Raw genomic sequence first — 24,248 nt, 5'->3', positions numbered from 1 at the left:
TTCCCCGATGCCCACTCCTCCCCTTTAGGTACCTCTCCTCTACTTCTCCTTCCCCATCTTCCCATCCCCATCCCTCAAAGCACAAATCTCGGGAAAAACACCCTTCTCAAGCTTCCCCACAGCAGAAAAACACAACTCCTCAATACTCGCCCCCCCAAAGATCTGCAACATGGGAATGTCAACCTCCAACTCCCGCGCAAACCAAGTCCGCAAATCAACGGCTACCAGCGAATCAATACCAAGCTCAGAGGGCTGTGTCGAAGTTGTGATCTCGATATCGTCGGCGATGAATAGCTTAGTTCGCACTTTGGCGATGAAGCCCGTTGATACGATGGACATGACTTCCTGCAGCGTGCTTGCTTCTTGAAGGAGGGGTCTAAGCGAGCCGGGTCCAGTAGAACCGGACCCCAGGGTCCCAGATTGCGCCTGGGATTTTTTAAGCCTGTAATCGACGTAGTTCCACGCGATGGGATTTGGGTACCAGTATGTATCGGGGTTTTCATCCGGGTCGTTGAGTTGTGCGCCGACGACAAGCTCGGGGTTGGTATTGACGAGCGCGAGCGAAGACCTAGAGGAATCTGGCTGGCGGTGACACGTGGACGGCCGACCAGCAAGAATTGCCTCAGCAAAGAGTCTATGCAGGTCTGACTCGGAGAGCAAAAATGACCCCGTCGTCTTGTGCACGTGGTTCACCCACCGCGAGCCCTGGCGCGTCATGTAGCCCACGCCTGTGATAATACCAGGGTGGACGATGCTCCCTACTAGCCCCCGTGCTCGGCGTCCGTGGATAAGCGAGGACTGGAACCCCAATGCGCTGGAGTAAGCTGTCTGTTTGAAGTTGCCTACCACGCCCGTGAGAGAGCCGAAGAGGATAAAGAAATCGAGGTTGGTGGTTGGGCCGGAGAGCTCGTCGAGGATGAGACTGCCGGTTACTTTTGCGGCGTGCGTGGTCTGCAGTGCTACTAGGGTGAGTGTGTTGAAGAGGTTGTCGTCTAGTGTTAGGGCGCCGTTTGCTACGGGGTGAGCTCTGTCGCAACACGAAGCCGCGAGGCGAACGGTTCCAGCGCGGGGTTCAATTTTTCAAAGAGGAGGTTTGGGCTGATTTGTCCGTTCTCAATGCAGAGAGTCGCTTTAATAACGCCTGCAAGTCCCGCAGAGCCCTCTGTATGGCCAATGACGGACTTTAAAGAGCCCACCACCAAGCTATCTGAATTCTCGCCGTTGCCGTTGGTGATGGTCTTATTGCCGAAGTCGTCCGTGGGCGCACCGTTCGAAATGAACTCCATGCGTAGGGGTTCCTTCCCGAAGAAGGCATGGTGAATAGCTGCTCCCTCCTGGGGATCACCAGCTAGAGTACCCGTCCCATGGGCCTCAAAGTACTGGCAACGCTGCTCAGGAGATCGTAAACCCAGGCCTGCGTGCACGTACGTGCTCTCAATAAGCTGCTGCTGCGACGCACTGGAGGGCATTGTCAGACGCATGGTACGACCATCCTGGTTAACGCCCGTTGCACGAATAATGGATTTTGCGTTCCTGTTCATGAGGAGATGGTCGAGGTTGCGACGCTGGGAAGGGTGATTTGCGTCGGTGATAGTGTCTTCAAGGTTAGTTTGTGATTTGGTTTGGTTTGGTTTGGCGCTTGATTGAATAACTTGTCCCGTCCACTGTTGGCGCTATGGTGGCTAACGAGAGAACCTTCAAAAACCATTGAAACCCTCCAGGTGTCTCCCTATCTAGCGCAAGCAGGAAAACTCTGCATGGAAAGCGCCGCCGCGCTAGCGAACAATCTGCGCCGTCTTAACCACATCCACAACCACACCAAGAACAAAACCGGTATATCAGAAAGTCAGATCCTCCAGGCCCTATCCCAAACAACAGCACTCTACACAGCCCGCCTACGCCAATTCAGCACTGCCTCATACAATATCACCAGGATCATGTCGCTGGAGGGCTAGCGAGAATGGTTGCTCTATCGCTTTATCACGCCGCTGTTTGTAAAGCCTGGGACTTATCGGATGATGAGGGGGCTCGAGGCCGGAGTGATGCTGGATTACCTCCCGATACCTGTGCGCGTGAGAGTAGCGGCTGACCGGTTGGATCGGAGTTTCTGGAGTCGGGTCCAACTGGTTATGGCGAGGGTTGTTTGGGGGGTTCGGTGGTTTCTTTGAGATTACTGGATCTTGAGGTGTTAGATAGTAGTGCTAGCACTCCATGGGTCTGTCCTATGGTCAAAGAGTACCTATTTCAGGTTTCATCAACTGGCTATGGTATGCTTCGGCATGATGCCAGGTCACACAGACCGACTAACTGCAGACTTTCCAGACATCTCGAAGAAGAGCCTTCTAGGTACAGCCCTGAAGCTATCTACCGGTTTCTCGGGCAGTGGTATTTTTATCGTGGGACAGGAGGATGTCTGGTGCAGGTGTGAAGTCAGACTGAACGGTTCTCCGGTCCAAAAATTAGTCGGTGGAGCCCTATCCACCCCGTCAAGAAGCCACGGCTGGGTAACATTGACATGCTCGATCAGCTAAATACAACACTTATCAGATATAATTATTCTATCAATGTTAATGTTTGCGTTATTCATAATGGCAGATAGGTAGCATCGACCACTAAACTAGGGGGGGCAAGTTGGGGCGATAGCCCTATATTGCATCGCCTTGTCCTTCCCCTTCCGGAGTACCCCAAATTTACCCCAGATAAGCGGTGGGTCATGACTGTTCAAGCTTTCTAATCGAATACTTCTAATACTCAACTACATGAACAATCACCTGCCTCCTGGCCAGACTCCAAGCACATCTCCCAAGCTCAACCCCGACTCACGTCCAATCCTATGGTGACCTCAGGGAAAACACCACCACCAAACCATCCTGCCATCATGGACGAAAAGTCCAAATCCCACGATGCTCCATCCCTGGACATCCCTTCGCCCGAGAAAGCCATGACAAACTCCAATACGGACCCAGAACACCTCGAAAAGCGCTACAACCTCCTCTCCGTACTCGCCTTCTCCTTCACAACAATGAACTCCTGGGTCGCATTCGCCTCGGGCCTCGCAGTCCCCCTCGCATGCGGAGCTGGCCCGGGGATAATCTACGGGCTCATCGCAGCCGGAATCGTGATATGTATTATAAACCTTGGCCTCGCAGAGCTGGCTTCTGCATTTCCGTCGGCCGGTGGTCAATATCATATGGTCTTTATGGTCTTTCCGGCCTCGACGCGGCGTGCGGCCGCGTTCTTCACGGGGTGGATTTCCATTGTTTATCTTATGGCGGCGTTGGCGTCGTGTAATTTCTTCGTTGCGAGTTCGGTGCTGGATCTTGTTGCACTCTGGGTTGATACGTACCAGGTTGAGGCGTGGCATACGTATCTACTACATGTGGCGTTATGTATTGTCGGCTTCCTAGTGACGTCTAGATTCCCTGGTGCAGTTGGAAAGCTAGGAGTTGGCATCTTCTTCCTCTCCCTGGTCGGCTTCGTCGCCTCAATCGCGACCCTCCTAGCCGCCAGCAAGGAAAAACAACCCAGCACCGCCGTATTCACAGAATACACCAACACAAGCGGCTGGTCCGACGGCTGGGCAATGATCCTCGGCATAACCGCCTGCCTGTGGGCATTCAGCGGCGGCGACGGCCCAACGCATCTCGCAGAGGAAGTCCCCAACCCGGGTCGCACAGTGCCCATCGCCATCCTCCTCACGATAGCAATGGGCTTCGTTACCGTCTTCGCCTGGATAATAACGCTTATGTACGTCGTTACAGACGTGCAAGGCATCATCGACTCGGCGGTGCCGATATTAGAAGTTTATAACCAGGCGACTGGGTCCAGGCTCGCGAGTACCATTTGGTCGGTGTATTACATGGTCATGTTCTACGAGATTGTGCTTAACCTGTTTATATTTGGCGGGAGGACGATCTGGTCTCTTGCTCGTGAGGGCGGGACGCCGTTTGCACGTTGGTTCTCGCATTTGCAGTGGAATGCTAGTCCTGTGCGTGCTACGGCCCTCATGCTCCTTCTGCAAATCCTTGTTGGGATATTGTATATTGTTTCAACCGAGGCATACAGCAGCTTCATTAACCTCACGCTCTTCGCACTAAACATCACGATTGCGTTACCCCAAGCGGCGCTGCTCGTTCGTGGTCGGGATATTCTCCCCACGGAGCGGGCTTTCTCATTAGGAAAGTACGGGTTCGCTGTTAATCTGGTTGCGACGCTCTTTGTGCTTTTCTTTTCGATCACGTTTTGCTTTCCGGTCGGTATGCCGGTTTCTGCCGAGTCGATGAATTATCTTGTTGTTGTTATGGCGATTGCGGTTGTTGTTATTGGGGGGCTTTGGTGGGGGCCTGGGGGGTTGAAGGGGAGGTTTATTGGGCCCAGGGTTGTTATCGAGGGGGAGTGAAGCATCCAACACCATAATTTAGACTGTGGCTTGTACTGGCTGGTATATATAGCTATAGGCAAGCGTCTCATGACCGGTTTAATTGTTCTCATCCCAGCATGATTCGATACTTTAGAAGTAGCAGTTCCATGACTCCATGGGGCTTGGAGGACCTCTTATAATGGATGGGATAGTTCTACAGCGTCAGATCCAAGGACTCCATCATACGCTCAAGGCCGAACAATCTTAGAGGCTCGGATATGTATTATGTCGTCACAAGCTGCTTTCTATAGGTATTGATAACCGGTCTCTCAGCCGGTCCCTAGCCCCAAAGAGGCTTTCCGATTCTCTATCGCTAGACGCCATTTTGCCGTCGCCTCCTAACCCAAACCTCCTTCTCCTCCATCTTCTCCTCCTCAGATCCAGATTCAGAACCAGAATCCCTAATCTCAACATCCCAAAGCCCAAGCCCAGAAGTCGCACCCGCACGCTCACCAACCTTCACCCCAGACCCAAGCTCAAACGTCCACCCATGTCGGAAACACCGAATACTTGCGCCGGCGTCTTCAATGTCGAGTATTTTGCCTTCGCGGAGTGGGAAGGATGAGTGGGGGCATTTCTGGTGCAGTTAGATTAAGTTGTTTTTTTGTAGGCTGCGTGGGATTGGATCGGGCATGAGGCGGTGGTGGCTCACATTATCAATAGCATGTATAGACCCTTTATATTTGAAGATAAGGACCTGTTCGTCTAGGTTTGATCGTGTGCTTTTTGATGTTAATTTTTCTGATTTGGGGATAAGCAGTGTTTTGCACCCGGGCCGGACTTGCGATCCTGATTCATTGCCTTCGAGCTGAATGTCTGGGAATGAGGAAATCGGGCCGACAAAATGCCATTCTTCTTTCTCTGTTGGTATTGATGGGTTTGAGTCGTTCATGTTGTATCTGAATGTTTTGACCCGAGAGGGTTGATGAAGCTTTGGGCGGTATTAATGTTGATCGGCTAATGCTTGTATATACCCGCCCGGAATTTACTTTCCTGGCCATACTATACCTATATTCTTCAACCTCTCTTCCTTATACAGACTTATGGATGTAACGCATGTAAATCCAAGGAATTTGGACTAATTGTACACCTTTCTCTTAATTAGAAATCAAAGCAGGACACAACCATTAACACAGACGAGCAACACTAAGAGTGGGAACGTTCAATATATACTACCTCCTATCTTAATCGCATTGCTCGTGGATGCGAGAGTGAAGTGGAGGTAGACCATAGAATCCGGCATCTTGTTACTCGTGAATGCATCAAAGTCTAGGTCTATTTATAAGCAAGGACTACCTATATACATTTGTGCCCGTCGTATACCATATATCGGTTGGTTCTCCCGTCGGCACTGCCAATCGTGGGAATTATCGAATATCCAGGATCTACCATATAAGATCTTCAATATCCAAAAAATCTCCATCTCACCGATCCTTCCGCTCCTCCGCCGCTTTCCCATCCCAACCCCCATCCAAAATCCCCGGCTTCCTCCCCGTAACATTAACATACCTCCAAAACCCCCTCCCCCTATAACTCTGCACCCCAGCAACCGTATTAACAAAGTACCTCTCCAGCCCCAAAAAACTTACAAGTAAGAACGGAATATAAGCCAGTATAAAGAATACCCTCGTCATGGGGACGATGTTCGCACTGTAGTCGGTCACAACCACATCTTGAAACCCCGCATTCTCGAGGAGTGTTTTCAAAGCGCCGGGAAGGGAATGCGTGTTCGTTGGCATTGCGGAGTATTCATTTATTTGGGCCATTGATGTTGCGAGGTCAGTTGGTTTTGAAGTGGAGGGAGATGTTGAGCCGATGCCTAATGTGTGGTCGTATTCGAATAGGGAGAGTCGACCACCTTGTTTCAGGACGCGATAGAAGCCCGCTAATACACCCCTTGGATCTGTCGCGTGGGAGAATGTCTCCATTGTGTAGACACCATGAAAGGATTCATCGGGTAGTGTTTCAAGGTGGTGGTAGTCCATTTTCCGCAGGGTGACTTTCCCTTGTCCTTTCCCTTGAGCTTGGGCTTGGTTTTGACGCCCACCAAGACCACCCCTCTCAATGAACCCCCTCGCCTTCTCCAAATGATGATCAACAATATCAATCCCGAGCACATTCAACCCATGATACCCCGCCAATCTCCCCGCAACACGCCCAGTCCCGCACCCCGCATCAAGAACAGCCGAACCAGGCGGGAGATTCAATGATTCAGCAAGTTTATCTTCCATTGCCCGTAAAGCCCTATCAAAGGGAAACGGCCAGTATGTGTCTTTTTCATAGTAACCAAAGTGTCGCGCCCCGTTTAATAGGAGCGCATACCCGAGGCGGCTTTCGAGGGTGTTGTAGTATGTTTGAAGGGTTGGGTTGGGGTTTATTATTGGTTCTTGATCAGATTTTGAAGACATAATGGTTTATTTGATGATATTTGAGTAAGGATGTGCTTGAGTTAAAAGATGCAGTTAAGAATAAGTTGACAAGTGAAACGCGCGGAGGACTAGGTAAGTCCAGTCTAAGCCCCAGGCTATTGTCTCCACGTGACGTAACTCAGCCCCCACCGAGATTAGGTCGTTTCTGTGTCTTGTCTTGTCTGTGGACTACATGGATAAATCCAACATATATTACCAACTATTCACTTCCTAGAACATCCCCTCCATATCCAAATCCAAGAACTCCGGGTTCATCTCCGCCGCATTCAACACATCATCAATACTCTGATCGCCCTCTCCAAGCCCCAACCCTCCTAGTCCCTGGTCACCAACACCCATCCCACTCCCCATGCCACCCGATCCATCCATATTAATATCCATATCCATCCCCACAGCCGCAGCAGCATTATCCATGATCTGATTGAGGTTCGCTTGGTCGTCATCGGCCTGCTGATTATCTAGTCCCATGTTCTGATTCGACGGGCCCTGGTCTCCTGCGCCTTGCGGGATGTCGAGGTGCATGTCGCCCATGATGTTATTCATGTCGACGTTCATGTTCATGTTCACGTCCATGTTGATGTCGACTTGTGCTTGGGGTGGTGGTGTGAGGAGGATGTTGACCCGGCGGTAGAGGCGAACGACGATTTCCGCGCGTAGGGGATCCTTCTCGGATAACTTGGGGACGTTCTCATGCAGTAAGTTCAGGGCGTCACGGAGGGTCAGGACTGCCGTGCGCGGCGGTGGGTCTTTCTGGTCGGGTGGATGGTGCGCGGCTTGGTCGACTGTATATGATTCTGCGAGCGGCGCGGAGACTAGAGCAGCTGCAATGTCGAGGGCTACGTCTGGAGTGCCTGTACCTGTGCCAGTTTCGTTTTGCAGCTTCAGTTCGTCGAGAATAGCGCCTAGGACTCGGACGGACCCGAGGACACGGATCGCAGTGATGATCTGTCGGTGGGTGTAACTCGGTGGTGCAATGGAAACGGATACAGATGCATCGGCGGATGTACTCCAGAGGATAAGAGACTGGAATGTACTCCTTATACTGCCCAGGAGTCCACCAGGTGAGTAAGTGGTCCACGGTTCCAGCTCGGATTTATGCACCGCGCCAGTGCGCTGGAAAGAGAGACACGGCTCCAGCGTGTCAAGGATGGGCTTTATATCTGTTCTCTGCGGATGCCTTGCGCGAACATCCTTAAGCTGTTCTTCCAGGCTTCGTGCTGTGATGTTCAACACTGTAAGGTGAATCTCACGCGCCTCGCCGGATATCGAAGTCGGCTTCACGAGGGACTGTAATGTCTTCAGCGGAACCGTAGGATCACTCTCAGCTTCCCAAATATGGTTACCCAGCCAAGTGAGTGCGACAATCAGCGAAGGGAGGAGGAACGGTTCGAGGAGGTACTCAAAGCCGCCCTTCAATGTATCGAATTCGAGTTTACCCGCTTCGCAGGCGCCGAGACTCTGTGCGAAGAGCGTCGACACGAGCATGTAGAACTCCTGAGGACTGCAAGAGGACATTGTTTCCTCAGAAATACCCTCTGCTATGAACAGCGCTGCGATCCAATCTTCTATGTTCTTGTTCTGCTTCCCGCTCAGCTCGTCTAGTTTCTGGCTCGATGAGCCGCGTTCGAGGAGCTTGACCAGGAAGGAATTGCCGCTCGTTACTCCAAGATCGAACGGGCGCAAGTCGTAACGATATTTGAATGCAAGAATAAGTAAAAGAATGCTGCCGAATTCATCATAGACCGGCTGGCTCTCGCCTTGATCTTCGTCCCAGTGCCAAGCATCAATCAATTGAACTAATGGCTGCAGGATCTGCTTCGGCGAGCGGAAGAGCAACATAACATCTAGCGACTGCGGCCGTCGCGAGAGAGAGTTGCAGATGTTCTTCAGAGTCATTGTTTCTTTTTGTATAGCGAGCGTGTGCATGACTTCTGTGATGGCACCGACGATGGCCCCAGCATTACCCTCTGTCGACTCAATATCACTAATCAGCTGTTCCGCGCGTTCATGATTCGCATTAATCTGTGCGACAAGATCATCTTTCACAAAGGACCCGCCAGTCGGTAACGTCTGCATGGGATTCTCCCCTAATAACCGCTCAATGCTCGACTCTGGAATGAGTTTGTGCGAGGCGCATGAGAAGAGAAATTCTTGTCGTACATCGGACAGCGCCGTATTTCCCTGCATTGAGAACATCTGGCTGAATGACGGGAAAGTGTTTGGGTCGATGCGGCTCAATGCGTGGCTGAGGCAGACTTCCATGGACAACGAGACCATTGAGACAGAGAGCATGGTGGAGAAGAACGGCGGGAGCTTATTGACGAGGAATGAGCGGAGGAGCAGCATAGTCCGGCCAGATTCATTGCGGTAGACCGCGTTGGAAAGGACATCGAATGCGGCCGTGATGATTTCTTCAATCAAGACTTCGTAGTGCCCTGCGTAGCGATTGAGGAGGTAGTTGAGTAATATGCTGTCGTCGACTAACGGGCGTCCAACAAGCTAGACATGTCAGCCTGGACAACAAAGACCGGATGAGTAACATACCATCGCATTGAGATACACGTAGAGACCCGCTCTAGAGTTAATCGTCGGCCCGTCAATCACCGACGCCTCAAACTGCAGCGCATTGACATCGCCCATCAGCCCGACATCCAATTTCGATGGCGGCTGTCCGTAAAGGTGGAATTCTTTCTGCAGACCATCCAACCGGTTCCGCAGAGGCGGCGACACTTCATCGCACATCGGGAGATACGCAGATATCGCTTGCCCGAGACGGATTTTGAGCGCTGCAAGCCGTCAGCACCAAGTCACCAAATATAATCTAGGGATACTACTCACATTCATGCCCACCTCTCGAAAGAACAGTCAACCCCTTCCCAGTCCCACTCAACGCAGCAAGCAGAATCCCCACAGACTCAAACAACAACACGGCATCCGGATTCCCCAACATACCAGCCGGCATCTCAGCATCAAGCTGCCCATTATGCCACGCAATAAGCGCCTGGATCCAATCAACAATTGCCGAAAAGGCATGAACAGCCTCGAGAGCGGTCTTGGCCGCCTGTCCCGTGGAAACAGAGAGCATCGCGTCCTGAACAACCCGAATATCAGTCATGAGTGTATAAACGGGCCTCTTTTTCTTTGTTTTGGCGGTTTTATCGTCATCCTTGATGCTGTTGTTCGTGTCCTTTTCCTTCTCCCTATTCTTTCTCGAAGAAGGCCCAGAAACAAACGAATGCTTCAACAAGCACCCCAGAACAGCCGCTATCGAAACCTTGCCCATTTTAATCAAAACGTCGATATAAATCGGCACAAGCGGATCCCATTTCACTATCGCGCCCTTGCCCGTCGCGCTCGCTGAAGCCGAAAGACGCGAGTCAAGCAGCGCATCCAGCAGCGGCGCTTCACCGATCGGGCTGCGCGCAAAAAGCATCTTGCTCAGCTCTTTGAATTCGCCCGTGTCAATGCGATGAAGTAGACATCGATGGAGAAAGGCCTTCCATTGGCCTGTTGATGCGGGTGTCGAGCCTGGCATAGTGGCTGCGCCCGGCGGTCCCCTGGTCATCATGGCATAAATATACTATAGGGAGTATATATATATATAGTCTCAGCCGGATTCTATAGTTTGATATTGCACCCGGCGATGGGGCATTTTGCCTGTTGATGGAACGCGAATGGAAGCTGTTCGAGGATCATCGTTCATTGATTACTCACGTGAAGTTGAATGTCACGTGAATCAAGGCCTTTGTGGGCTCCCGACCAATCATGACAGAGATTGACTCTATAGTCTCCCACGGCGCAGGAAATCCGCCCCTAAAGTCCGCTCGGAACTATATAGGGGTGCAGGGCCTTAAAAAAATGATGCGACCGGCTACATGGGGTTTTTGGAGGGCCATCGTTGGTTACTGCACGAATTCAGGGCATATGTCAGCGCGCGGGAACGTCGCAGAGACGGCCTGAAAGAATAAAAAATAATCATTAGACAGAGCCGGCGTTTGTGAGTGACTCAGGTCATAAAGTTTCCTTGGGTGTATAATAGCGCCGGGAAAGAAGAATCGAGCCCAGGTTGTTCCAGTTGTACGCCCGCTCGAATATACCATCTTAAGGGAAAGGAGCCCTCATATGCTAGGCCCGCGTAGAGGGGGGGTAGTATGACTGAGTATGTACTAGCAGCTTATTACTAAGGTCAAGAATAGGTAGGTGCCATTTCCTTTCTTATAAAGCTGCATTTAGCCAAGGACTTGTTTTACAGACGGCCTTTGATAGATGAAGAGATGTCTGAGAAAACTTCTATGGTATAACAGCTAATGCAAAAGGTCTATTTACAGATTTGTAGAGTAACAAAGCAGGCTAGAAACGAATCCGGCGCCTCTAATCCACGCTCAAAGAAAAAAGGGGGGTAATAGGGTAACAAAATCCCGAGAAAAGTGCTTGCATATCAAATCATCATCGTGTCAACATCCAATTTTTGTTTTGGTTCGCGCTGGATGATCTAGTTAGACCACCAGTCACCGTGGTCCTTCATGGCCTCAACAACCTTGGTGAAACCAGCAATGTTGGAGCCGGTAACGAGGGAAGGCAGGACGCCCTCGGCGGGGGTAGCATACTTCTGAGCAGTCTCGAGACCGTTCTTGAAGCAGGACTCCATGATGCCCTTGAGGCGGGAGTCGACCTCCTCCTGGGTCCAGGAGATGCGGGCGGAGTTCTGGGCCATCTCGAGACCGGAGACGGCGACACCACCGGCGTTGGCGGCCTTACCGGGGGCGTACCAGACGGCGTCGCCGGGGTTGGCGTTGCGGTGGGCCTCGAAGATGTCGATGGCTTCCTGGGTGCAGCCCATGTTGGAGCCCTCGGCGACGAAGCGGACGCCGGACTTGATGAGGGCCTCGGCCTCCTCGCCAGAGACTTCGTTCTGGGTGGCGGAGGGGAGAGCGACCTCGAACTTGCCGGGGATCTTGGTCCAGGGGCGGGCGCCGGCGATGTAGGTGTACTTGTCGGAGAACTTGGAGGAGTTGGCAATCTCGGAGAGCTGCTTGCGGGCGACCTTGAGGTCGGCGATGAGGGCAATTTCCTCGGGGGTGACGGAGGCGGACTCGTCCTTGACGATAAGAGCGCCCTGGGAGTCGGAGAGGGAGACGACGGAACCGCCGAGCTCAATGACCTTGAGGGCAGCGTACTGGGCGACGTTACCGGAGCCGGAGATGGCGACGCGCTTGCCCTTGAAGTCGGAGCCGTTGGCGTGCTTGATCATGTGCTCGACGTAGTAGACAACACCGTAACCGGTGGCCTCGGGGCGGATGAGAGAACCACCCCAGCTGCCACCCTTACCGGTGAGGACACCCTCCCACTGGTTGCGGATCTTGCGGTACTGGCCGAAGAGGAAACCGACCTCGCGGCCGGTGACGCCAATGTCACCAGCGGGGACGTCAGTGTCGGCACCAATGTGACGGCAGAGCTCGGTCATGAAGGAAACACAGAAGCGGCGGATTTCCTGGTCAGACTTGCCCTTGGGGTCGAAGTCGGAACCACCCTTGCCACCACCCATGTTCACTAGAGCATAAAAGTGTTAGTCGCGCGGTTAACATCTCCGGGAGGTGAGGTCACATACGTCCAGTAAGAGCATTCTTGAAGATCTGCTCGAAACCGAGGAACTTGAGGATGGAAAGGTTGACGGAGGGGTGGAAACGGAGACCACCCTTGTAGGGACCAAGAGCAGAATTGAACTGAACACGGAAACCGCGATTGACCTGCAGCTCACCCTTGTCATCTTCCCAGACGACACGGAACTGGATGACACGCTCGGGGACGGAGACGACGGCGAGAGCCTTGCGGTACTCAGGGTGCTGCTGGAAGAGGGTGGAGTTCTCGAGAGTAGAGGCGAGTTCTATACAATTAGCAAAAATCATTGACCAGATGATAAGAAGTCATACCCTTGTAGGCCTGCTCGAACTCGGGCTCAACGGGAAGGTTAGACATGGTGGCGGGACTGAAGCTTATCGCTGATAAGAAAAATTATGGTGGGGTATAAGATCAAGCGCTGAAGAGCCCGCAAAAAGTGCAATTGAGAATCAGACGACTCAGTCTCTGGGGATAGAGAGAAAGGAAGAGATTGAAGAGGGCACACGACTGGGTTTAAGTATCCAGAGACCAGGGGATGGTGGGGAGAGGCGGAGGGGAGACCTGGCGGAGCACAGCGAATGAGTATACAGCCGGAGTCGGACGAGAGAGATCCTGGGAACGGCCGACGGGAGGCGAACAAAATCTGGCGGGAAAGTCGGCTGAGGGTGGAAGTGTATGTGAACCACAAAGTAAAGCACTGCGCTGGACTGTTACTGGCAGGGAAGACAAGGCTAGCGGCAGTCCGAAGTTCGGGGTGTTATTCGATCGATTAAGGTCAGAGAATCTGGTCCTTATCTCTGGGCGGAAACCCACCCGCTTGCGGAAGCCGGGACTTTCTCGTGCATTAGGTAACCGCTCCATCTTCACCGGGCTCTCTAGGTAGAGTCGGTATTCTGTCGTCCGGTGGCATTATTGAAATAGCATCCGGTTAATTTTCGTTGTTCAGTTTTCAGTGTTCAGGAAACCAGATGGAATGTAGAGTAAAATGCTGGAGGCAAGATCCCGCCAAGAGCGTGCCTGAGCCCCAGCCCCACGTGCCCCTCGCCTCGAGCAATTGAACTCTACGAAGTTCAAGATGAAGGAAAATGTTATCTGATCGTTTCTCCACATAGTTTCTCTTCTAGAAGATTACTCTATTGCAGTTGGAGTAGGTGCAGTAGACTAGTAGACATGGGTTCGAGCCTTCGAGGACTCCAAGAGCCGAGTCAGGCCATGGACATCTGTACTCCGTACGTGTACTCTGTAGAAAATGCATACCCCAGCATCCCCTCATCAGCCCCATACATACTACTACTACCCCTCTTCGCAAAGCCTCTTATCAGCAGTTCGTAATCCAATCACTAACAGAAAGTCACCGCAGGGATCAACAGCTGGCCTGCACTCACCGGGCGGCGATCAACAGCAGACGTGGGGTAAGTATCGGCAGATGGGCGGCGGGATCTTTGCCAGCCTTGCCTCTGCCTTCTTCTCGTCTTTGCCACCGTTGTCCCGTTGCCCGTTTTCCACCGAGGAGAGACCGATGCACTCACCGGGGTAGTGCGCTTACTCCGGATTCCTACCCTTGGAACTCTGCAGACCAGAATCGCCGGTTGTCGCTGGTTTCTGGTTAAGCCTTTTGGTTGCTGGGATCGGCCGCCAAGCAAGCGGCTAATGCAATTTTGTCTTGCTATTGGTGCGTCTGGCTGATAAGGATTGAGATGACTGGACTGATGACTGACGGCACTTTGTTCTTGACTTTGGAGTCTGGTCGGGTTCGGTATATATTGTAGCGACTCGTTTCAATAGCAAGTAAGCGACTCCAAGAAAAATCCTCAAGACGTCGCCCAGTCAAAGAATCCGCCAACCACCAAAAACCCGCGATAAGAACAACGCACATAATTGCTTGACGTAAAGCCTCTGAGGTCCTCATGACTTCACCTCGCCGATCGCAAAAAAAGCACCGGGGTAGAAGGATGCACAGCTGATCCATCATTCACCCCATACCCCGGAGTAGTAATGGATCGAGCTCAGCATCGCGCCTTTTTAGGTATACGGTGTACGGCCCCGGTCGATCCTCCGGTGAGCTTGCCTCACTTGCTGACTCGTGTTTTTGATCCTCGAAGCTCAGGCCTCTGAACGATTCAGTTGACATCGTGGTTCTTGCTCTGAGACGTCTTGGTGTGAATCCCTTTGTCGCTGAAGTCATTTTACATCGATGCGGACTTTCTGCGCCCGCTATTTGACGTGTCTATGGATTGACTGTTACCCTGTTATGACGTCGAGGGTATCTACGGTCACGTGAACTCCTGGTGGAGTCGGGTAGCGCGAACTACTCTGTACGGGCCTAGAGATGATGAGGCGGATATGTTCAAGTCTTGGCCTCAGCGCGATCAAGCAGAGACAGTGAACTGGACAGCGACTGCGAAATGCCCAGTCAAGGAACTAATGTGCGAGAGACTACTGTGTTGCCTCTGATAGTTGTTGTCTAGGCGACTGATGCCGCACCTCATAACTAGGTCGTCTGCATTGACGGAAGGGGCCCCTTGTTAAATAATGCCGTAGGAAATTTCCAAGAGAACCAGTAGGTCTGGTGACTACTACGCAGACGAGGCGAAGACCATTGGGCAGTGACGAACGTTCGAACAGCAGTGACACCGTTGCATATGTCGTCTTTCGAACTGATGTTGCTTGACGTTGATGTAGCACAGTGTCAAAGTGTCCCCGTCTCATTTGCCATGTCCCTGAAGAACGTGAGACGCGGAGAGAATGGTCAGAGATGAGGCGAGAGGTACAGAGGGAACTCCCGCTAGAACTGGTGTCTCCGCGTCTGGTTCGTCATTTGTCATGGCGGACGTAGCGTAGGACGGATATTCTCCATTCCGGCCGAAGGGTGTGATGCGTTGTTGTTGCACGACGATATAGATGACTGGGGATCAATGAGATGTATGTCGTACAGATGTCCAGTGCCTGCCAAGATCCCGTTCTAATGCAGTCTAGGGTCAAGCTCGTCGATTGATGCTCAGATGTAAGTAAGGTTGTGCCCGCAGCTCATGGGCCCTTGAGCGTTGCTTGTAATTGAGACTGCTGGACATCAAACTATGCATGCACCGTCGCGTTCTTTGAGGAAAATGATCCTGCGAGGGTAGAATGACAAAGATCGGTTTCCTTCAGAGAAAAACCATCAGTGCCTGATGAAGGATCCTTGAAAAGACGCTCGCGAGTTGACGAGCCTGGGTCTCTGTGTACACAGCGGTGCCCAATGTCCATGGTAGGCAAGGCGGGATTAATGTAGGTGGCAACGCGAAGGATTCAGACGCAAAGTTGGAACAAGGGGCGAATCATGAATCCTTTGTTAAGGTGACGGTGTTGTTATCCTGTGGCGCCGGCCTGTACCGAGGGAACCAAGAGTCTGGATGTCCAGTCGATGCTTGGTAATTAGTTTTGACTATGGGCCAGAGGGTAATTCTAGTCGGAATCAACTTGTCGGGCGGTCGCAACCACGGTGAGCCTCGAGTAAGAGTTGGTATATCGTATACCAGAAAGTCAAAGAGCTTGCATGCCCAAGCTACCATGGCTTCTTATCAGGAACTCTCCTCAACGCGGAAGCCAAGCTAATCTAGAGGGGCGCCATATGGTCGCCATATGGCCGGAACTTTCACAGTCGGGCCGAGTCAGATATGGTACTGCGAACTGGCAGGACCTTGGGATTGATCGGCTTGACTCCTCGCTTACTGTATCCGGTTCGAGTCCTGATCTGTTGTTCGATGTTCCAGACGCAGTGAGGCTGCTCCTTTGATTGGTGCGGCTGTAAGTCTGTCTGGAAGAAGGGACGGTGTGGCGAGATTCTCAAACACAACCCTCGAGGCATCCAGGCAAGTCAAGGCAACTTTGTAGATGGTTTTGAAGAAATGAAGGCAGGGTAAGATGGTGACTGTGAAGAAGGGATGATTGAAGGTGAGAAGAGTTCCTGAATGACTGATCACATTTAGAAAGTGTGTTACTGTAAATTACTAGTGAGAGGTGAAAGTTACTGAAAACGGCATGCCCAAAGTGGACTGGTACCGTACTGCATACAAACCTATAAAATCATTGCAAATCCAAAAGGAAACATCATCCCAACAGAAACTGACTGGTCGTTGAAGGAGCGGATGCAGAACCTCAGACAGCAGCTGAATTAAAGTTGTCCGCCTCTCAGAGATCGTCTTGGTACGATATATCGAACATTCTATTGTTCCTAGAAGCCTGGGGCAATCAGGCACGTAATATTGGACACAAGGGTGACTGCCTGCCCCTTGCTTAGCACGCGACTCGCCATGCAGTACCCCGCCAACTTGCCGCTGAGGATGAAGCCATTTTTACAAAGTTGAAGGAGGAAAGAGCACGTAAATGAGGTACGCCTGAATGTTGATGTTGACAGCCGGCTGATTGACCACTGTACAACCTCTAGACAGACTATGGAACGCCACTTACACTGCTTACAGAATGGCATCAACAGGAGGCAGCAGTGGACGGATAAAAGTTCCATCGACTAGTTCCTAGGGCCAAACCAGGGTTGGCCAAGGGCCTAATGAGAGGCGATCGAAGATTGACCGGCAATCCAACAATCCAGCAAACTCCTGGCTCCTGGCGACTAAATCCAATGGATCATGGACGGAGCCTGCCTAAAATGTCTAGACTGGGCCGAGGACGACCGATGGCAGGGCGCTTAACGATCGTCATCTTGTCAATGGTTGGTCTCTTCTACGACGATGCGCTGGGCTGCAGGTGCAAGGCATCTCGATCTGGACGCTGGCCCTATGGATCCACAATCCACACCTCGACAGGAGGACACGCGATGACTTTGTTTTTTTCATCCGTTTTTCTCATCCGTTTTTCTCATCCGTTTTTCTCATCCGTTTTTCTCTACCGCTGGGTCTGTTGTCCAATAGTCTGGCTCGGGGGTGGAAGCATCTCTTGAAATTCTTTGTTCTCAGAGCTGCTTTGTTCGGAGAGTGAAAAGTAACTAATTGTCGACAGTCAAGTCAACAAAGTGAAGTACCTAGAACAGAGTAAAAAAAGTAAAAATCCAACCAAAAAAGAACCAGTAGGAACAAGGGCGCCAGCAGACGGATCGCCAATGAATTGGGCCAGGGTCACTATTTATACCGGCAACCACCACCATTGGGTACCGAAATCTGAACCTGATCGATCTAAACTGGCTCTCCCTCACTTACAATCTTTTTATATCGCTCCGTCCGTGCTTGTTGTCGTCTTTAACCAAATTATTATAACCTCGTCTCCCTCCACTTATCCTTCATATCCGAGAGTGTACGTCTCATGTGCCCCGTTTCATATCCTCAGATGGGCCGCACCAGAAAGCCCATCAACACTGCTCTTTCCTCTCAACTGTCTTCTTTTCTTCCTCACCCTCACCACCTCTCTCAATCACCTTTCCCTTCTCTCCCCTGTCATGAACGGTGATTGTCGTCTTGATCGATGGGCACCACGCACCACCACCTAGCAGATGTCCATGAACGAGTCTCATCCCGGTAGAGGACTAGGTTCCGCGATCCGAAATCTATTCCGCTCCTCCTCGCCCTCTCTACCTCGCCGCCAGGTTTCGCTGCTACTTCGTCGAAGTCGGACCGTCTTCTCTAGCAAGTATTTCTCCCCGGTTGCCCGTTGTCGTTCGCATTCATTACCCGGTTGGTGCCCATTTGCGTTGACTGGTGTGGTTTCAGAGTCAATTGCTGCGCCGCACTCATCCCGATCCCTTCCACATTATTCTCACCCCCACGCAACCGTTGCCTCATCGCGAACCGGTTTTGCCATGAAACGCGGCTGAGAGGAGATTGAAATTGAGGAACTAGGAGTGGATCTGGAAGAGCTATACTGAAACAATATGTTTGAAACAGACACCCCGACAAAGAGCAAACGGTCGATCCACCGGGGTCATCAATCGCCGCCTCCGATCCCGATCCGAATGCGATGTTAGGACTCTCCAACGCCTCTCAGTCTGCCAATAACAATAATAATAACAACTTTGACGTGTTTGCCTGGCACCCTTATTATCAGAACTGTCAGCGATACTTTCTGGATCATGCGCAACACAGCAGCCCCGTGCAGGCGCTCTCGGCCTACTTGAATATTCGCCTTCCGTTCCAACATGATCCCCCCGTTCCCAACGCCTCTACCGATTCACCGTTGACGGACGGGGTGAGTTCAAAACCCCCTGCGTCTCTAACTACACCACCGTCGATCTCCCTGGTCCCGTACATCCGCCGCCTCGTCGCAACAGGAATGGATTCCCCGGGGGTGCTTCATGGATTCTTTGGCGACGACTGGCAGTCGGGGATAGGCCCGCTACACGAGAAAGAGCGCTGCAACTATCTGTTCGCGGCGAAGAGTGGAGGATGGGCTTCTGTGAAGAAGGACTATGACATTCCGCCGCTGGAGACGATACCATTTTTACGACCTTTACAAGGACCTATGGAGTCCGAGATCGAGGCAGCCGAGCGACGATGGAGCGAGTGGCTTGCCATGGAGGACTGGATGGTTGGACCACGAGCGCCGGACGCCCTGCAAGACTCATCATCCCAGTCGTCCCGACCACGGAGCGCACGAGAAATGTAATAATATGAACGGGAGACCCGACTTATTGACTTTAGCCCTTGCTATGCATTGTGGGTGTAATACTACTACGATTTTCATGGTTCTCATCGCATAACGACTATATTGAAAGACACGATCTCGTTTTGGTATCTTTTGCGAATTCGACAGGGATATGAGACCAACAGGCGGAAGATTCCGCAGTTCCCCTGAGGCCCCGAACGATGTCACCTTTGTAGATCTTGCGGATTTCAACTCCGAATGGCAAATCCCTTACCCCTTGACTCCTGAGCCCTCATCCATGGATACTCAAACTTACCCTTGGTTCAAACACCCCTGCCAGAAAGTGCAACCAAGCACCACTTGCCTACTGAACTGACCGAAACGACAATGACGACATTGTGGGGTTTTGGATTCATATTTCGGGTGAGAGATGAAGAGCGGAAAATTCCCCCATTCGGCTTTCCCGATACCAACGGGCAGGCTCGCGCAGTCATTCGACAGTCGCAGAGAACCAAATCGACGGTAGTCAATAGTAGACCGATCGTGACCCCACAGGTTTGGTTTGGTCAGTTGAGTGGAGCGGAAGCCACATTGAGTTCGGAGATTTAACTGAATTCTGCTTCGCTGACAGCCGCTTGGAAGTTCGAACTCTTTCGAGGCATCGCGATCGGCCTGTCTATTTCCCTTGCTCTGCGAATCACCTTTGAGAAATAGTGTGCCTCACACTCCCTGACCTTCAGGCCCACCTGTGCGATAACTCTTTCGGGCATTCTTCGATCGTGGCGGGTTGTGGCGCTGCTGAACTACGGAACCTGCAATTTCAAGGAGCGGCCATTCAGCGCTCGCAACAGCATAGAAGCGAATATCGATAATCGCTCATTCTATACACTATCCTCGGGAGACTGCAGTTTGGCACCCTTTAACTCAATCAAGCAAACTCAGCCGTCAATTGAACTTTGTGCGAGAGACCATCGCAAAGTTAAATGATACGAGAATGTGCAACGAATCGATCTTTGGTGCCTCTTATAACATCACAGTCGCACAGATATCTCATAGTTCACGTCCCGCTCCAGATAGTGATACGTATACAGCCATACGCTTAAGCGGCATCGTCGCAAGATGAACACCTTTCAGGACATGAAACGTCACACCCGCTCCACAAAATGCAATGGCAATGACAATTGAACTATTCTTATCCGCTGACGCAGGGCATTGATCCATAATACTGCAATGCAATGAATTATCGGCGCATCGCCGAGTGTTCTCCATCTCCATCTCCATACTCCGCCCACCCCCTTTCCACAGTTCTGCAGACTGTTACTAGTTACAGTAGACTACGCAGCAGCATGCACAGTTTCCAAGCTTCTGCTCAACAACGAGTCAGGGAGATGACCTGTCACTGTCAGGGACTGACTTACCGCTGTCCTTCCGTACGCCCGAGCCAACCGCATTGCAGACGAAACCGATGAGGCAGCGGCATACCTATCCCTGAGCAGATCCCGAAGCCTCGGATTCGGATTCAGATTCAGATATACTACTGCGCTCCTTGCTTATGAAATGTATTTTAGTGTTCTCTGTGCTCTGCCGATCGGTAGCTTCGGATTCAACGAGTTCGAACTCGGGCAACCGCAAAGCTTCTTGAAAAAGTCAAGAACCTGAGTTATACAGAGTACGGAACACCAGTCAACCATTCAATTGCAAAAAACATCCACCATCTGACGATCATCACCCTCGCATCGAGCTGTATCAGAGTGTACCGGTAAATAACCGATCGTAAGCGCTAGTATCCAGTACCAGCAGGGTGGATCTCGGCCGGAATCGCCAAGTTTTTTCCGAGTGATCGTCCGGTTGAAAATGTTGGCGGGCGCAGAAATATATATCTGTCCACTGCAACAACAAGAACAAGAACAACAACAGAGTGTTTGAGAATTTATAGGCGTTGGACGACCTTTTGCGCCTATCTACTGGTATTCTCGTTAAAACACATCTACGATCCTTGCTACTGTAGAACCATAAGGCACTCGTCTCGCCGACCGTGGTTGGTTTGCGGTGCTACCAATGGATGCAGGAGCGAGGGGCCACCTCGCTACTCCATACCTTACCTATCTACATTTCTTATGTACATGCCTACTAGGTGATCAACTCCCTTGCCAAACCACCAATCCTTCGTCTCACCACCTGCAACATCAGCGAGCCTTACCTTACCGAGATGAGGCCAGTAGCAGATAGATGGATGTCAACCTAAATCTGCATAGACTTGATTACCTAGGTACTCGAGGTCTACGACAAACAACCAAGCCAACAGATAACCGAGTCTCCAGCGCAGGTACGTGCCTACGTTACCATCCCTGCACCTGCATGGAGCGTCAGCAGCCGAAGCCTGAGACAGCCAAGGTCAGCTGCTTGGCCAGGGTACAACCAGCCCGCAGCACTCTGCATACAACTGCATGTCTCTCGCTTCAGACCACGTCACTCGCAACACGCTGGCTTGTCCTACAAGGACCAGGCCTGTTGGAGCGGAGAATATCTCCCTTGTTAGAGATCACCAATCGTATTCGTGACCGTTGCGAATCTCCTTGGCTGTTTGAGGATGATCACTGACCGTGATAGGGCAGGACGAGTGATCGGATCTCGATTATCGGGTGATAGGGCTTTGCGTAACGATCGGTTCTCTTGTTTCTTTCACCCGCTGTTGTTGTCTTTGTTGTTGGTGGAGAGACTGGGTATGGGATATAGAATGCTCGGTTACCCCCTGTTTCCAACGGCTTATGTGCATTGCAGGTGCGCTGTCTTTGCTTTTGCAGGGCGAGCCGTCTGTTTACCGTTCGGACTACGTGTGATGCATCCACGGGGTAGTCGTTCGAAGCATCCTGCTTTATATCTGCGGCGATAATCGTTGATCAAGATGGACGAGCAAAGATGCAGACACAATGTTCGCCAACAGAAGCATGAGACACTGGCACGTTCTGGCGGCCGTCGGAGCAATCAACTGGAGCGGATTTTTCAGTAAGAGCTTTATTACCAAACGCTTGTCACTTTGAGGGTACCTACCAGGTATCAAGGCAGGAATACCGACTAATATTTGTTCATAGTCTATGACATTCCAGCCTCCCTCTCCACCCCACTCCAAACGCACCTCAACCTGCCCAGTCACAGATTTTCATACCTTATCTCCCTCCTGTACACCGTGTATGCCATTCCGAATGCCGTTCTCCCGCTATTCAGCAGTGCTGCCATACAGAGATTTGGCGAACGACGGGTCCTAATATTCACGGTATCATCTATGATGCTGGGCCAGATGATCTTTGCGACGGGCATACATGCAAAGCTTCCAGCGGTACTTGTATTGGGTCGCGGGTGTATTGGACTGGGAGGAGAGGTTGTGGCGGTAGTTGGCGTTGAGATTGTGTCGAGGGGCTTCGAGTAACTTCAATTCCCACCTCCAGCCTGGACAGCGGCTAGACTGTACAGTTTATACTGACGCTCTCTGCCTTGCTAGAGACAAGAATCTCTCCCTTGCACTAGCTATCAATCTCTGCATGGGAAGGCTAGGCAGTGTCGCCAACACGATCCTTGTTCCGCGGTTCATTGAATACTACGGCATCGTGCCCGCAACTTGGATCGCGACAGGGTTGGTTGTTGGTGTTGCCGCGACAGGGGCCACTTCGCTTCTGGTACTCACTAGTAGCAATCTTGCAGGACAAGCAGACGACAAGGAAGCCCTGGTCATCATCGCGGACGAAGACCGAGACAGCGATTCGAATGGTATGGGCGTTGCTCCGTCTTCTGGAACTAGAACTCTGATCCGACACTTCCCGTCTGTTTACTGGCAGTTAGCTCTCATCTGCATTTTGACGTATGGGTGTGTAAACAGCTTCACAAATTCCGCTCAGCGGTTTCTTGCTGCGAGATTCTATAGGGGTGATCAACAGGCGGCTGGGTCGGCTATGAGGTGCATACCCATTACCCACCCTTCCATCATCTCCTTGTTTCCTAGATTCAGGAATCGCCCGCTGACACTCCGTTCTTACCAACATAGTATAATGTTTACCCTCTCAGGCCTCCTCGTCCCGCCTACCGGATCAATGCTCGACAGATTCTCGAGCCGGAGTTATCCCATCGCGCTTATAACAAGCAATCTCTTCCTCGCACTCGCACATGCCATATTCATGGCGAATAACATAACGAGTCCAATACTGCCACTTATTCTCATTGGGGTCGCGGATGCATTGTTCGGCGTTTCGCTTTGGGCGAGTGTTGTGCGGTGTCTATCTCCTAAGGGTCTATCCAAGGATGGGAGACACTGTAAGAGTGATATGGATAAACCGCTGTTGAAAGGCGAGAATATGGCTCAGAAAGGCGGATACGAGAGTATTCGATCTGTGTCCAGCATGGAAACTCTAGCGGATAACGAGGTCGATCAGCAAAGCACTGATACAGACATAGACGCAACTGTCATGACTGATTCTCTTCAGACAAGGTCCCAAACGCAGATACGCACTCTCGGCCTCGGCATAATGTCTAGCCTCATGAATCTCAGTACTGCTGCTGTCCCTGTTCCTTTAGCGGCGATGGAGAACCTTGCTGGCTTTGATGGGGTTGAGGGTGGGCTTTTCCTGCTGGGCGTTTTGGGAGTTTTGGCTTCTGGGAGGGTTCTTTTGGGGGGTGGGCTTAGTGGGAGATAGAGAATATATTTCATAGACTGGACGGGACGGTAGCGGTATTTGACTTACCTCTTACGAGGTTTGAATGACGCACAGAAAGGGATATTAAAGGGTGTACGAATAACTATACATTGATGTTCTGGTATCGGCCAGGAGATACTTCACTTCATCCGCGACGGCTCGAAACATTGCGGTACTAAAGGGGACTCTGTAGGGACTGAGGACCTTGGTGCCCCAACAGATATGGATCCCTTCGTCCATGCAATAATACTCTTGTTCCGAAAGTCCCGAGAGAGAGGCCAGCTCGACTTTGTCGGCTCCGTCCGACGTCCTACTCCCTACTCTCCGCTAGACCCATGCGTCTAGACCGTTGCGCAGGCCTGGTCTCCTTACAATAGGAAGTTGATATCACTGTCGGTTCCGGCGGAAGAAACCGAACCCATCGGACGAATCAGTCAGTAAGCAGTACGGACTCGCTATCTACAGACCCGGAAAGCCGAGGCTTGATTGGAAGAGTGTGGCTGACGCTGTTCTAGGCAGCAGCTT

General features: G+C 51.6%; 9 protein-coding genes across 9 annotated transcripts; 3 read left to right on the top strand and 6 right to left on the bottom strand.

The window, feature by feature from the left end:
• Nucleotides 1–39: 39 nt before the first annotated feature.
• On the bottom strand, nucleotides 40–1,469 carry BDV14DRAFT_200636 (uncharacterized protein; the record flags this gene model as incomplete). Its single annotated transcript, XM_073773554.1, has 2 exons — nucleotides 40–1,013; nucleotides 1,040–1,469. 2 exons carry the CDS (start codon nucleotides 1,467–1,469, stop codon nucleotides 40–42), a joined length of 1,404 nt encoding a protein of 467 aa, XP_073627794.1.
• Nucleotides 1,470–2,878: 1,409 nt separating this feature from the next.
• Nucleotides 2,879–4,399, top strand: BDV14DRAFT_209213 (amino acid/polyamine transporter I; the record flags this gene model as incomplete). Its single annotated transcript, XM_073775588.1, has 1 exon — nucleotides 2,879–4,399. One exon carries the CDS (start codon nucleotides 2,879–2,881, stop codon nucleotides 4,397–4,399), a length of 1,521 nt encoding a protein of 506 aa, XP_073627793.1.
• A 334-nt stretch (nucleotides 4,400–4,733) lies between these two features.
• Nucleotides 4,734–5,312, bottom strand: BDV14DRAFT_200634 (Rieske (2Fe-2S) protein; the record flags this gene model as incomplete). Its single annotated transcript, XM_073773553.1, has 2 exons — nucleotides 4,734–4,997; nucleotides 5,073–5,312. The coding sequence occupies 2 exons, from the start codon at nucleotides 5,310–5,312 to the stop codon at nucleotides 4,734–4,736; spliced, it is 504 nt and encodes a 167-aa protein (XP_073627792.1).
• Nucleotides 5,313–5,844: 532 nt separating this feature from the next.
• On the bottom strand, nucleotides 5,845–6,828 carry BDV14DRAFT_200633 (class I SAM-dependent methyltransferase; the record flags this gene model as incomplete). Its single annotated transcript, XM_073773552.1, has 1 exon — nucleotides 5,845–6,828. The coding sequence occupies one exon, from the start codon at nucleotides 6,826–6,828 to the stop codon at nucleotides 5,845–5,847; it is 984 nt and encodes a 327-aa protein (XP_073627791.1).
• A 115-nt stretch (nucleotides 6,829–6,943) lies between these two features.
• nut1 (putative RNA polymerase II mediator complex subunit Nut1) lies at nucleotides 6,944–10,514 on the bottom strand. The gene is made up of 3 exons (XM_073777395.1): nucleotides 9,688–10,514; nucleotides 9,394–9,635; nucleotides 6,944–9,348 (listed from the first exon to the last, which is right to left on the bottom strand). Exons 1-3 carry the CDS (start codon nucleotides 10,415–10,417, stop codon nucleotides 7,060–7,062), a joined length of 3,261 nt encoding a protein of 1,086 aa, XP_073627790.1. The 5' UTR covers nucleotides 10,418–10,514; the 3' UTR covers nucleotides 6,944–7,059.
• Nucleotides 10,515–11,043: 529 nt separating this feature from the next.
• BDV14DRAFT_174363 (glutamate dehydrogenase) lies at nucleotides 11,044–12,940 on the bottom strand. The gene is made up of 3 exons (XM_073768884.1): nucleotides 12,780–12,940; nucleotides 12,458–12,733; nucleotides 11,044–12,399 (listed from the first exon to the last, which is right to left on the bottom strand). The coding sequence occupies exons 1-3, from the start codon at nucleotides 12,823–12,825 to the stop codon at nucleotides 11,342–11,344; spliced, it is 1,380 nt and encodes a 459-aa protein (XP_073627789.1). The 5' UTR covers nucleotides 12,826–12,940; the 3' UTR covers nucleotides 11,044–11,341.
• Nucleotides 12,941–13,340, bottom strand: BDV14DRAFT_174361 (uncharacterized protein). The gene has a single exon (XM_073768883.1). It carries the CDS (start codon nucleotides 13,327–13,329, stop codon nucleotides 12,982–12,984), a length of 348 nt encoding a protein of 115 aa, XP_073627788.1. The 5' UTR covers nucleotides 13,330–13,340; the 3' UTR covers nucleotides 12,941–12,981.
• A 4,878-nt stretch (nucleotides 13,341–18,218) lies between these two features.
• On the top strand, nucleotides 18,219–19,242 carry BDV14DRAFT_73320 (uncharacterized protein). Its single transcript, XM_073777394.1, has one exon. It carries the CDS (start codon nucleotides 18,415–18,417, stop codon nucleotides 19,057–19,059), a length of 645 nt encoding a protein of 214 aa, XP_073627787.1. The 5' UTR covers nucleotides 18,219–18,414; the 3' UTR covers nucleotides 19,060–19,242.
• A 2,726-nt stretch (nucleotides 19,243–21,968) lies between these two features.
• On the top strand, nucleotides 21,969–23,723 carry BDV14DRAFT_200629 (major facilitator superfamily domain-containing protein; the record flags this gene model as incomplete). Its single annotated transcript, XM_073773551.1, has 4 exons — nucleotides 21,969–22,044; nucleotides 22,131–22,461; nucleotides 22,538–22,990; nucleotides 23,078–23,723. The coding sequence occupies 4 exons, from the start codon at nucleotides 21,969–21,971 to the stop codon at nucleotides 23,721–23,723; spliced, it is 1,506 nt and encodes a 501-aa protein (XP_073627786.1).
• Nucleotides 23,724–24,248: the final 525 nt, after the last annotated feature.

The sequence above is a fragment of the Aspergillus stella-maris genome, assembly GCF_047715825.1.
Source record: "Aspergillus stella-maris strain CBS 113639 unplaced genomic scaffold BDV14scaffold_30, whole genome shotgun sequence".
NCBI lineage: Eukaryota > Fungi > Ascomycota > Eurotiomycetes > Eurotiales > Aspergillaceae > Aspergillus > Aspergillus stella-maris.
The sequence above is the reverse complement of the archived record's forward strand: the minus strand, read 5'-3'. Positions and strand labels throughout refer to the sequence as shown.